This window comes from Callorhinchus milii, unplaced genomic scaffold (genome assembly GCF_018977255.1).
Source record: "Callorhinchus milii isolate IMCB2004 unplaced genomic scaffold, IMCB_Cmil_1.0 Scaffold8, whole genome shotgun sequence".
Classification (NCBI taxonomy): Eukaryota; Metazoa; Chordata; class Chondrichthyes; order Chimaeriformes; family Callorhinchidae; genus Callorhinchus; species Callorhinchus milii.
The window spans coordinates 21,992,753-22,005,747 of NW_024704749.1; the positions used below are offsets into that span (position 1 = coordinate 21,992,753).

The window sequence follows — 12,995 nt, forward strand, 5'->3', positions numbered from 1 at the left end:
GGTAGGGGAAGGCAGTCGGGGCATGACACAGATGTGGGGTAGAAAGGATAGTTGAGGGTCAAACAAGACCCTGAGGTTCCGGACTGGCTTAGCAAGGTGGAGTGTGCAACCATGGATGGTGATGCTGTCAGCACCTGAAGTGAGGAGCCAAACAGGAGAGCCTCGGTCTTGTTGACGTTCAACTGAAGAAAGTTAGCTCTCGTTCAGGACTTGATGTCCGACAGATATTCTGTCAGAACAGCAGTGGTCCTGGAGTCAAGGGTGGAGGCAGAGAGGTAGAGTTGGGTGTCATCCGCATGCATGTGGAAGTTGATCCCATGTCTGCGGGTGATGTCACCAAGAGGGAGTATGTCGATACTGAAGAGGAGGAGACCAAGGACAGAGCCCGCACGAGACAGTCCGGGGGCTAGAGGAGAAGCCATTTGTGGAAATTAAGCGCAGGCGGTGTGAGAGGTACGATCTGAACCACTCAAGGACGGAGACGTGAAAGTTGAGGTGAGAGGAGAGGCAGTGGATGAGGATAGAGTGGTCGACGGTGTGAAAAGCAGCAGAGAGGTCAAGGAGGACGAGGAGGCGGAGGGAGCCCTGGTCGCACATGGACAGAATGTCATTTGCCACTTTGACCAGGGCTGTTTCTGTGCTGTGGGCGGTTCAAGAAGGCAGTGGTGGGAGACGAAGGAGCGAAGCTGAGAAGCAACAACTCGTTCCAGGACCTTGGAGAGGAAGGGGAGGTTGGAGATGTGGCAGTAGTTTGGGAGTAGAGAAGGGTACAGGGAGGCTTTTTTTTAAGGATAGGAGTGATGACGGCGGTTTTTAATGGGGTGGGAACAGTACCAGAGGACAGGGAGAGGTTTACGATGTCAGTGAGTAGAGGGGCAAGAGGGTGGAGCTGGGAGATGAGGGGGGTAGGGATGGGGTCGGGGGAGAAGGTGGTGGTTTCATACGGATTATGGTGGTGATGAGAGAAGGGGGAGACAAGTTCAAAGATGTGGAGACAGGGATGGGTAGGGGCCGGGTTGGGAGGAGGGGATGTGTAGGGGGAGCAGATGTAGTGGCAGTTGAGCGGATTCCCTCGACTTTGGATTTGAGGAAGTCCAGCATTGCCTCGCAGTTGGCATTCGAGGTGAGGATGGACAAGGCGTGAGAGGGTGGGTGGAGGAGCTGGTTCGTGATGGAGAAGAGGAGCCTGGGGTTGACCTTAGCCTCCAAGATTGTCTTGGAGTAGAACGATGATTTAGTGGAGTCGAGGGCGGAGCGGTAGGATTTGATATGGTCTAGCCAGATCTGCCGATGGACCATGAGGTCTGATTTAAGCCAGGTGCGATCAGCGGAACGTGCCTATGTTTTAAGGGAGTGGAGGTGGCTGGTGTGCCCAGGTAATTTATGTGAATAGGAGACGGTTCGGGATAGTCAGGATCTTGGTTTAACATACATAGGAAATTTGCGAAAAACAGTGCACCCCAAGAACTACACCGACATGTCAGCCTGGACTATCTGTTTTAAGAATGTGACCTTGAGATTACTTATTGGAAGCCTTTTCCATTCATGTAGACTAGATCATATAGGGTAATTTGTATAATTCCCATGTGTAATTCCCTATTGATCGCCAGCCCAATTAAATCTATTCCAGTGGTCTTAGATATTTGTACCAAGAGCATTTGGTTACATTTTAGAAGTGGAGCCTGACCCTTTTAAATGGATGAATTGCACAAAAAATCCAAACCGAGTGGAATTGAGCGATTCAATTTTTAAATTTAGGACTTTTGGGAAGTAGTTCAGCGGGGTTTAATGTGTGCTGCATGGTTGAAATTATTGTAATTGAGAGAAACTTTTAAGTGCTTGAGATTGCAGTAACAGCTGATGATTCCTGCCTTCCACCAGCCAACGTACACATTGGAACTGGATACTTGTGTCCTTAAGTGTTCCCATTAAATGTTTCTTTCCAGCTGCAGTTGCAGTGGCAAGCTGAGTTGTGTGGCGGGACATTATGTTAGCGTTTCGCTCATAAAATATGCAGTCAATTCGTTTTACAGTACGTTCTGTGAAGCGCTTTGAGATGTCTCGAAGACACGATAAGGCACTATATCAAATGCAAGGATTATTATTAATATTAATGTTGGAGGATGCCAAGTAAACAAATAGTTATTGAAAAATGTAGACCTCATCAGATTGTTCTGTATCTTTACTATTGAAACCCAATTTGAATCCTATATCATTTTGCAAATGTTTTCTTTACATAGAATTGCCAATCAGTCAATATACACAATCAACCAATGTACTGCAATACTGAAAAAGCACCAACATTACAATACTAATCATCAGGCTAGTTTTATTAATGTGTAAATGCTAACAAAAAAATAAGTAGAGTAATACAATTTAAAAAAAAACATTTTAGAATTAAGTTTGTTGTGATATTTTGCCTTTTTGTTTCCCTGTTCTCTCAATCTTTTTCAAATGTTATTTTCTACTTATTTTCCCCATCACTTTTGAAACCTTATAGCTTCATTCTTTCAGTTACTGCTCTGAAAAAAAATCCGTACATTTGAAATGTGAGAGCAGTTTCTGGAAGAAAGGAGCTATAAGATTGACCAAATTTGGAAAGTGGAAGCAATGTTTTAACCAGCCTTGCATGTCAAGTGAAGATCTAAGGTTGACAGGCTGATGTGAGGCTGGTAATGTTCAAGGTTTTCAATTATAAAATGGTAGTATGTGTGTGTGCATATATATACATTTATGATATATATATCATGATACGTATATAATGTGTCCCATCTCCTGCTCAGCCTGTGCATGTACATCCTACCCTGAGAACATTCTGTTGTTCTGAAGCTATTTCTATCTCAGTTTCTAATGTTCCATTTAATATTCTGGAAAATTCACTACGTTCTGCAACTTGTTAAAACCTGCCGCCTTAGTTTCTGAATTTCTGGCTCTAATGAGGTGCTGCTTGCTGGGTCTTGTATCGAAATCTAAAATTTTCATTCCAGCAATTAAGTTATTCAATGAATTTGGAAATGACTGCTGTTTTTCATATTTCGCTTATTGAAGATCAACACAGCAGATTCCGGTGTCTTCTTAAATGACTCCATTGACGTATATTTGTGCGATGCTGTGCAGCACTACACTGGGACTTCATTACTATGCTCTCGATAATGGGATAAGACACAAAAACATGTAGCCTGTATGGTGTCTTTGACTGAGACAGAGTAATAACATGGAGCAAACAAGAAGATTTTAACCCCCTATATTCAGAACTCTGTACTCGCTGTACTATTTGCAGTGGGATACAGAACTCATTTTCCATAAATGATATAACATTTAGAACTGTGACCAAAAGAAAAAAAAATGTTATCTAATTCAAAGACTGTTTTCTTTTACTTAATATGTGACAGCAACTAATGCAGTCGCGGTGAGCGATGATCTATTTTCATTATCTAACTTGCAACGGCACACACAGAGATCTTTTTATGCATTCTGCAACAATTAAGAGTGATGGTTTAAACACCTCATGCTCAGCTCACACTGAGATTTAATCAGATATCTACATCTTAATGTATTGTTCCTTCACAACATCTGTTCTTCAAAGCAGCGTTTTTTTTTAACTTAACAAGGTCAGGTTAACAAGGTCAGGTCTACACACAAGGATGTACCTGATGATCGTACAAATGAGCAAAAGCTAAATAATAAACAACATAAGAATGTGTATGTAACTATCGAGATAAATTATTGAAAGAAAAATCAATTTTTATTTTATTTCACTTTCCTCTTCCCCTTCAATCTTTTTATGGTTTTACACGGCATATCCAGGAACTGTGCTTATGGGAGTCTGATTGGTAGCCTGAAAGCATTTGTGTTTCTATTTCCAGCCTCCTCTTGTAGAGACTCATCTGGATTCTGTTTGGCAGTTTCCCATCACCACATAAGTAGCTCACCCTTTTTGGGAAGTGTATCAATACAAACCTTGCCCCAAAGCATTTCACTGGAACTCCCAATCTGCGGTGTTACCATGCTGCTCCTTGTTTTATATACCCAGGCTCCTAGTATGAATAATCAAGTCAAACCAGTGATTCCAAAAAATGTGATCACTCAATCTACGACTGTTTGTGGGACACTGCTCTACGCAATTAGCTGCTGCATTTTGCCCACAAAATACACAGTCACTACACTTACAGTATATCCTGTGAAGCGCTTTGAGACGTCTCAATGGCATGATAAGGCGCTATATCAAATGCAAGGATTGATATTATTATTCTGTTCCCTCAACCCTCCTCAGTGCCCTAATCTCTATTAAATTCCAGCTTTGTAAATCTCAATACTGACTACTAGTTTGTAGGGCTAACTGCGTGCTGTGGGTGACACTGTTTTCTTTTTTTAAAAAAAAGGTGCTTAGACTAGTTCTGACTTTGAGAGGCAATGTAATGTACAGTAATTTTATATGGTGTTGGTATTAATGAGGGAGCCTGAAACTGTACAGATTCTATCCAAAGTCATAATAGAATTGGACACCAAGTGCTTTTAATGGGGGTCCAACATAAATGGTACTGTCACTACAAGTTGTTCGATGGAATTTAATGACGTTTTCATTTTCTGTGCTGCACTGAGTCTGAATAAGATGGTGGCTGGCAGTTATAAGGAATTTCTTGTGTTTCTGACAGTTTTTTTAATCTCATTTTTTGAAAACTGCCTGAATCAGTCTACGAAATGGAAGACGATTGGTGTAACTGAATCCTGTCAGCGCAGTAATGGTTGGCACTTTGATTCAGCCATAATAGCTTCCACCTGGATAGTGATATATTCTGTCTTCAAAGAACACTGCTGCTGCTGCTCATGAGAATGTAGAAAATCTCTGCTGTTGGAAATATTGTTCAGTGTGCAATATTTCCTAGCATGGATTTCAGCAAAGTTTTCTAAAGAGCAATGATTGATATTTTAAAATATTTGTAAACTGATGCATTTGTGTGTTTAAGGGCAGGTGTGTCCCAACCCTTTAAACAAAAAAAAGCTGGATTTACAAATAATAATAATTTTTGCACTTGGTAGAGCCCCTTATCACGTCTTTCAGACATCTCAAAGTCCTTCACAGAATATACTGGAAAGTGAATTGACTATATTTTGTGAGCGAAACGTACAATGTACAAGAGATGTATAATGATTGAAGTTCAGCATTACTAACTGTAAATGGAATCCACAGGAGCAAATGCAGTTGTTTGCACATCCCATCAAATAATCGTGTGTGTAATAATGATGGAATGACCAGTTAATGTAGCAATGTAAAATGATCACGTGAGTAGCCGATCGCCTTGTTACTGTTATAGTCAATTCACTTTACAGTGTGTTCTGTGAAGCGCTTTGGGACGTCCTCCTGACGTGAAAAGCGCTATATCAAATGCAAGGATTATTATTATTATTATTATAGGGAGGGATTGACTGCTCTATTGCAATGGATCAAATAAAAGATATGATGCTATTCTGGGACAGCAGTAATCCTTCTTAACTCTGCAATGTGTTGCTCCTGCACAGAAGATCACCAGGAAGATTGAGTGCTATTCCCTTCAATGGCTCATTCTGAGCTGGCCTGTTGTGTTGGTCACATTGCTCTCAGCAATCGTCGATTACTATGTGATTGCAGACCAGTTTTGAAAGAAAAGGTTCCTCAACCCAGTGACCTGCATATTTCCCACATTCATCATAAATCTTAAAAGGAACCTTCACATTTGGGGATATGAGCTTCACTTTAAAGCACTGTAAGTGTGAATTAGTAGCTGTGAAGAATATTATAAAAATGACTGACATCCTTTAGACATTAAAAAAATGTAGAAAAGGTTTGCCAGTAGGACCTAGTCTTTGGCCATGTTGCCTCTCAATGACTAGCATTTTCTCCTGGAAGTCTTGTCCAGAATATCTCCAGTGGCTGCAGCCATTGAATAAGTGTGTCTCTCCCTCACCCCCTTTTTCGTCACTTTGCATCTGACCTCATTCTTGTGAAATGCTTGGACATTATCCTACCTGAAGGGTGTGCTATATAAATGGAAGAAGTTGTCATTACTGGGTATGAACGTAGGTTTAAACATGAACCAGAAAGCGTAAAGGGTGTGTGAAGTGTACATGCTGGATATACAGTAATTGCTACTTCTCGGCTGGTGGTTGTTGTGTACATCGCATTGCCTTATTATGACGCATCGGTTTTGAGCTTCTCCTCAGCTGATGGATCAATCCAACGACCTATCTGTAATTAAAATGCATTAGGAGGCTTGATAACCTTGGATAAAGGCCCCCTAGATCCCTACCCTAAAAAAAGTTATTGACACAGTTGAGTGATGAGCATGATATTCCAATCAAGATGTTTGTGGACAGTTTGGCGGTTTGAAGAGTCAATAGATTATGTTCATTTTTTTTCTGCAGATTCATCCATTTCTACTGCAAGAGAGACGGGCAGAATCCTGTAGGGCAAGGCTACTACGGCGAACTGTCAGTGTTCCCTCTGAAAGCCAGTTTCCAGAGTTTCTGCCAGATGATCTCTCCGTGGAGCATGGTGAGTGCACAGCAATCTGTTATCTAATCTCTTTGCCACTTATTGAATTAACATATGATCAGATTTTGTTTCTGGTTAAAGTTGATGGATCTTTTTTCTAGACTCATATATATTGGATATGAAGTCTGCTGAAAATAAATCTCAATATTTCTAACTTTCTTATAATAATTTGCATTTTAATGCCGTTAGATTTTTTTTAAAAAAAGGTGAATTTTTTTTAATAAAGTTACCAATTGGTTAAGGTGATGCAGAAATTATGTTGTGAAAGTAACCTGTACCCTGTCGCTTTTGCAAATGAAATAAATTGAGATGGACAGCTACAAGACACTTTAAAAGCTGAAATTATTTTTTAACCTGTGTTAAATCTATCATTGCAGCTTTTGGGACTGAAATCATCTTTGTTGCATGCTTTGGTGTTGCAGTTTTACTCAAATTATGAACAAATGAAATATTTCTGGCAGATACAGGTAGTAACAAGGCCAACAGGTTCTGCTCATTCCAAGGAAAGGATGGTGAATTTCAGCAGCCTTTTATTTAGGATTTAAGAACCAGACAAATGGATTTATTGTATCTCTAGTTTTTCTGTGATTCCTATGTACAATACAGAGTATGCTATCTTTACAAATTTAGAAAGGTAAGTTATAGTTGTATCCATTTTTAACTGCAGTTTTACAACAGTGACACCGTCTGTCTTGAACACTTTGGTGTCTTCACCAGCACCGCTTTCTTCCACCTCCGACGCATCGCCCGTCTCTGCCAATACCTCACTCCAAAAGCCGCTGAAACCCTGGTCCGTGCCTTTGCCACCGCTCGGCTGGACTATTCAAATGCCCTCCTCGCCAGTCTCCCCTCCACTACCATTCATAAAATCCAGGTCATCCAAAACTCTGCCGCCTGCATTCTTACCCGCACCAAAACCCGATTTCCCCAGTCTTTGCCATTCCTTGCACTGGCTGCCTGTCCCAGAGAGGATCGACTTCAAAATCCTCACTCTTGTCTTCAAATCCCTCCACTCCTCTGCACCCCCCTATCTCTCTGACCTCCTCTCTCCTCACAACAGTGTCCTTTGCCTTCGCTCCACCGGTTCTGGCCTCCTCCTTGTCCCCTGAGTCCTCCGCTCCATCCTTGGTGGCCATGCCTTCAGCCACTAAGCCCCGAGGCTCTGGAACTCCCTTCCTCACTCCCTTCGCCTCGCCCCCTCTCTTCCTATTTTCAGGTCTCGGCTGAAGACCTTTCTTTTCGACCGCGCCTTTGGTCACCTTCCTTCCCCTCCCCCCGGCTCGGCCCCGGGATCCATTACTTTGAAGCGCTCTGAGATGCCGTCCGGCATGGAGAGCGCTATATAAATCCAAGTTGTTGTTGTTGGTGTGCTGTTATAATCTAATACAAATTTACACTTAGAGATCACTTCCATGTTAGAAGGATAAATGCAATATATAGTCCCTAAACTGGATTTGCTATGATTCATGAATTTTGTTTGAATTACACAGTGTGTAGGATATAGAAGTGTACCATGTCAACATAATATACAATTTGTGTTTCTTAACTAGTCAAAATGGTTAACTACCGGTACAGACTAGTTGGGCCAAATGACTTGTTTCTGTGCCATATCCTTCTATGTAAGCCAAAAAATTTAATTGGATTTTAGTAGTATGTCAGGGCTCCAATAAGCTGTCGAACATACATGTTCCTGCTCACAAATCTGTACTTGGTGAGTTCCTAATTGCAGCTCTGCCATTGCATGTCCTCGGTAGAAGAAATGGAAAAGCCAGCTTGCAATGTTGTTAAAAGCCTCGGTTTAGGTCCCTCTTTCTACTCAACCAAGAAATGGTCCTAAATCCAGGAATACGTAAGATAAGAGGGTGAAATATGAGTGTGTGATTTATCTGTGGTTCAACATCAAGAGTGAAACATGGTACGATTTTCTTTCGAGGAAAGGAGGCTAATTTTGAATGTGATGTTGTATGATTTGCCTGTAAAGCCTGGAGAACAACAACAACAACAACAAGATTCCATTTATAAAGCGCCTTTCACGTCAGGAGGACGTCCCAAGGCGCTGCACAGTTGGGTCATGACCCTAGCAGGGGGGAAATGGTGAGGGGAAGGGAGGGAGCGAGGAGGGGGGAAATGGTCAGGGTGAGGGGAGGGAAGGGAGGGAGCGAGGAGGGGGAAATGGTCAGGGTGAGGGGAGGGAAGGGAGGGAGCGAGGAGGGGGAAGAGAGTCGAGAGGGGAGCTGAAGGCACGGTCAAAGAGAAAGGTTTTGAGACCGGCCTTGAAGGAGGAGATGGAGGAAGTGGCGAAGGCACTGGGGGATGGAGTTCCAGAGCCTCGGGGCTGAGAGGCTGAAAGCCCGACCACCAATGGTAGGGCGGTTGGGGCGGGGGACGTGGAGCAGACCGGAGCCAGAGGAACGGAGGGTACGGGCAGGTAGGTAGGGGGGTAGTAGGTTGGAGAGGTAGGAGGAAGCAAGGCCGTGAATGGCCTTGTAGGTGAGGATGAGGATCTTGAAATCAATCCTCTGGGGGATGGGGAGCCAGTGGAGGCGAGCGAGGGTGGGAGTGATGTGGTCACGGTGTCTGGTGCGGGACAGTACACGAGCTGCAGAGTTCTGAATGACCGGCAGTGTGGAGGGAGGTGGCGAGAAGGCCGGCGAGGAGAGAGTTCCCGTAGTCCAGCCTTGAGGTGACAAAGGCGTGAACCAGGGTTTCAGCAGCGTGAGGGGTGAGGTAGTGCCGTAGTCTGGCGATGTTCTGGAGGTGATGGAAGGCGGTGCCAGTTGTGGTGCGGATGTGAGGGAGAAAGGACAGCTCAGGGTCGAACAAAACGCCGAGGTTCCTGACTGGCTTTGAGAGGTGGAGAGTGCGGCCTTGGATGCTGATGGTGTCGGAGAAACTTTGCTCATGGAAATCTATTGATAAGGTTTGATTCATTTCTGAAGTTAAGGTAATGGTGGTCAATACCAAAGGTCTGGTCACAATTTATCAAAGATGTTCTTAGAGTTATTGATTTGGAGGAATAGCCATTTCAGACTAAGGTGGCGTGGTAGAATGGCCCGATGGAACAATTTAGAGAATTAACACTCCAAATCATCTTTAAAAATCATAATTTGTAATTGGTGGAGTAAATACAACCATTCTTTAAATAGTTCAGTTATACATTTGTTGTGTTGCAGGAACATAACATTTATGAGAGGTGTTTCCATGAGTAAGCTTTGGTGATGTGTCCTCTTGTATGTGTTACAGAGTGAGTTGCAGGCAGCATCTTGAGCAAAAGTAGATTACCCCAACCGTGTGTTTATAATACTAATTAATAATAGTAATAATCCTTGCATTTAACATAGCCTTCTCATGTTGACAATATCTCAACAGGATTTTATTGAAGTGAAGTGTAGTGTAGTGACTTTGTACGTGTAGGCAAAAACACAGAGGCTAATTTGTGCACAGCAGTGTCCCACAAACAGCCATTAAGTAAAGGAATGACCATTTTTTTGTAATCTTGTTTATGCCACCTGTGTAGCTTAGCTGCTTGAGCATTGGACTTGGAATTAGAGAAGTACTGTGTCTGGTCCTGATAGATTCATTCTCCCATTTGAGGTTGGTAAGATGAGCACCATGGGTAGAAAATCTGGTTTATTACAGGTTAGGTGCTGTTTTGTGAACAGTTGTGTAGGCAGAGGGGCGTTTGATTATGTCATGTGCTTATTCTCGCAGGGAGAATTATTAAAATCCAAGGGCCAAATATAGTCCCAAAATGAAATGGGTTTCTTATTTGACAAATAACTACTGGAACTCTAGCTCCATGACTCATTCTCACCCAAATATTTTAAGTTAAAGAAGTGACCTTTTCACTCCACACATGTTTTCATTCACTGGGTATTGCAGCTTTTATGCTCTTAAACAATGCATACATAGAAATGTGCCTTTTACAATCTATCATAATTATTAGGGCGGATCTTTTAGAAAGTTTGGTTGAAGAGTCATGGAAAACCGTGTAAAGCTTTTTTCAGTTAGAATTTGCTGTACAAGCACCTTTAATAGAACATTTAGTACTGGATATGAAATATAATCTACCTTTTCAGCAATAAATTACTGCATACATCACTTCAGTAACTGGAGCAAAGTAGTAGTTGTTTTTACTTAAAACGTCAGGTGTGAGACTGGTTTGTGTGGTGATTTGTATACAGTGGATTTATAAGGTGCTTTACCCAACCTTGTTTTTCAATAATGGATTGCAGTCAGTGGTGCAGTTTCTTCAGGGAAAGGACAATCGTTGTCTCCAGCGCTCTTAATTATACAGAATTTAACTTAAAAGAAACCGTTAATTCATAGCAGAATAGAGAATATAAAACATTAAAGTGGTGGCTTTATAACTGCCCTGCTGACTACAAGTTCAATTAGAATCAATCAACTGAAATCTACGTATTTCCTTGCAAAATTTTCCATCAGAAAGAGTTTATCTTTTTCATATTGACCAAAAGGATGATGCAGCCGGTGTTTTCAGGTGTATTTTCCATTGAACTACCTATGGAATACAGTCAGACTTTAGATTTTAGTCATCTGTAGTGTTACATACATCCTCTTACAACCTGTGGTTTTATTATCATTTACCTTTGTTTCACCTTGACAATTTAGTGGAAAACATGATTTTTTTTGGTTAATCTCCTGATCTGTTTTTAATTCATTTCTGCCATTGAGGTGTGGAAGGGTCAGGATACATTTCTTTACAACCCTACTAAATCATTTAACATTGCCGTATTCGTTTCCATGCAAATCAACCATCTGGATACTTTTGTCTGTTATGTAAATGTGTTGTGAGGTTCTGTCAGAGTTCTTTGATCCATTCGGTTCTATGAATTTGTGGCTCTGAATAAGAAAGTAGATGTACAATTTGAATCCTGCAAACAGGTTATAGGTTACATGGATTAGCTTGGTTTAAAATAAACATTCGTGATGCAAAAGAGACCACACAGCAGGTGCTCAAAATGATTGGTAAGAAAACTGCAGAATGGCCTTCATTGCTTTTGGAGGTCACTGTTCAGTGTTCTTTGAGGAATTTGGTGTCTGTACCAATTTGGACTTAATGGCGAGTGGAAATGAGTGTCCTGCTAAGAACATTTCTCAGACTAATCTTTTGCTAATGCATTGGTATTTCTTTTATTTAAAAGAACCAATTTGTACTGATGGCTTTCAATATTATTATAATAATAATAATTTGGTCACTCAATCCACAACAGTTTGTGGGATACCGCTGTGTGCAATTGGCATCCACGTTTCGCCCACAAAATATACATTCAGTTCACTTCACAATATATTCTGTGAAACGCTTTGAGACGTCTCAAAGATGTGATAAGGTGCTATACCAATGCAAGTATTATTATTTAATCAGTATTTCCTATCATGCCGTGTTTTCTCAGGTCATTGAGTTGAAACACATGTAAATAGCTACAGTATCTCATAAAATTTGCAGTCCATTGTAACCTGCGTCTGGTGACTTTGTCATTAGTTCTTCAAAAGGGGTATATTTAACCCCTGAGTTTGATTCTTAATTCAATGGTGTCAAATCTTCATCTTCAGAATACCGTATAGGTTGCAATTAACTTCCTGCACCAGGTCTCATCTCTTTAAACGGTAATTATATACCATTGTAGATATAATCTTCTTATTGCACATGTCCAGTTTTGAGTCAGCACTGAATGGGTAACAATCTAAGGGTCATCATTTCCCAAGAGATGGAACATGCCTGAGATAGCACTCGTAGGCATTCAGATTATGATTATGGTTCAAGACCGGAAAGAGTGAAGATATACCCTCACGTTGGGACGTCCTCCTGACGTGAAAGGCGCTTTATAAATGGAATCTTGTTGTTGTTGTTGTTGTTGTTGTTGTTGTTTCCTACACCATGCTGTGGATGTTTGCATTTCATTTGATGTAGGCTCCTAGGTCCATAGTATGATTTCTGTCTTTTAATTGCACCTCCTTTTCCCCAGCTGCAAAGGGATATTGATTGAACTGAGGTTCAAATCTTCTCTCACTGTTTGTGATTACGGAATAGTGCCGACCCATCTCCCAGCACTCTTGAACTTAGTCTGTTAAATTCTTTTCCGATTAAATCAGCAACTGAAACATTCGGACAATAGCCTTTTTATTTGTGTGTGTGCCCACCAAGAATCTGCCAGCGCAAGTGCAAGGTTCTGCAGCAAGGATTAAAAGGAATGTTGGAGATATAAATTGTCTGACTTGGTGATACCTAGAAAAACCCTTGTTTATCTAACTAAAGATGTCCATGATTATTTAAGGATTTGAACAGAAAAATCTAGGTGCCTATACTATTTACTTTCTATTTTGAATCGCAATAGAGAAAAATGTATGCCTATCCTGTTGTTAAAAGTGTATATATTTTAGTGTGATTACAATTGAAATCCAAGACATTTAATATTCGCATTGTTTTTTAATTTTGTATATT

General features: G+C 41.3%; 1 protein-coding gene across 1 annotated transcript in view; it reads left to right on the top strand.

Annotated features, from left to right (window-relative positions):
* The window catches only part of si:dkeyp-72a4.1 (uncharacterized protein LOC100148058 homolog), a 148,104-nt gene that overhangs the window by 32,887 nt on the left and 102,222 nt on the right, over positions 1–12,995 (top strand). Inside the window, exon 3 of the mRNA XM_042337439.1 lies at positions 6,403–6,532. Coding sequence (XP_042193373.1) covers positions 6,403–6,532 — 130 coding nt within the window. The remainder of the gene's footprint in view (positions 1–6,402; positions 6,533–12,995) is intronic.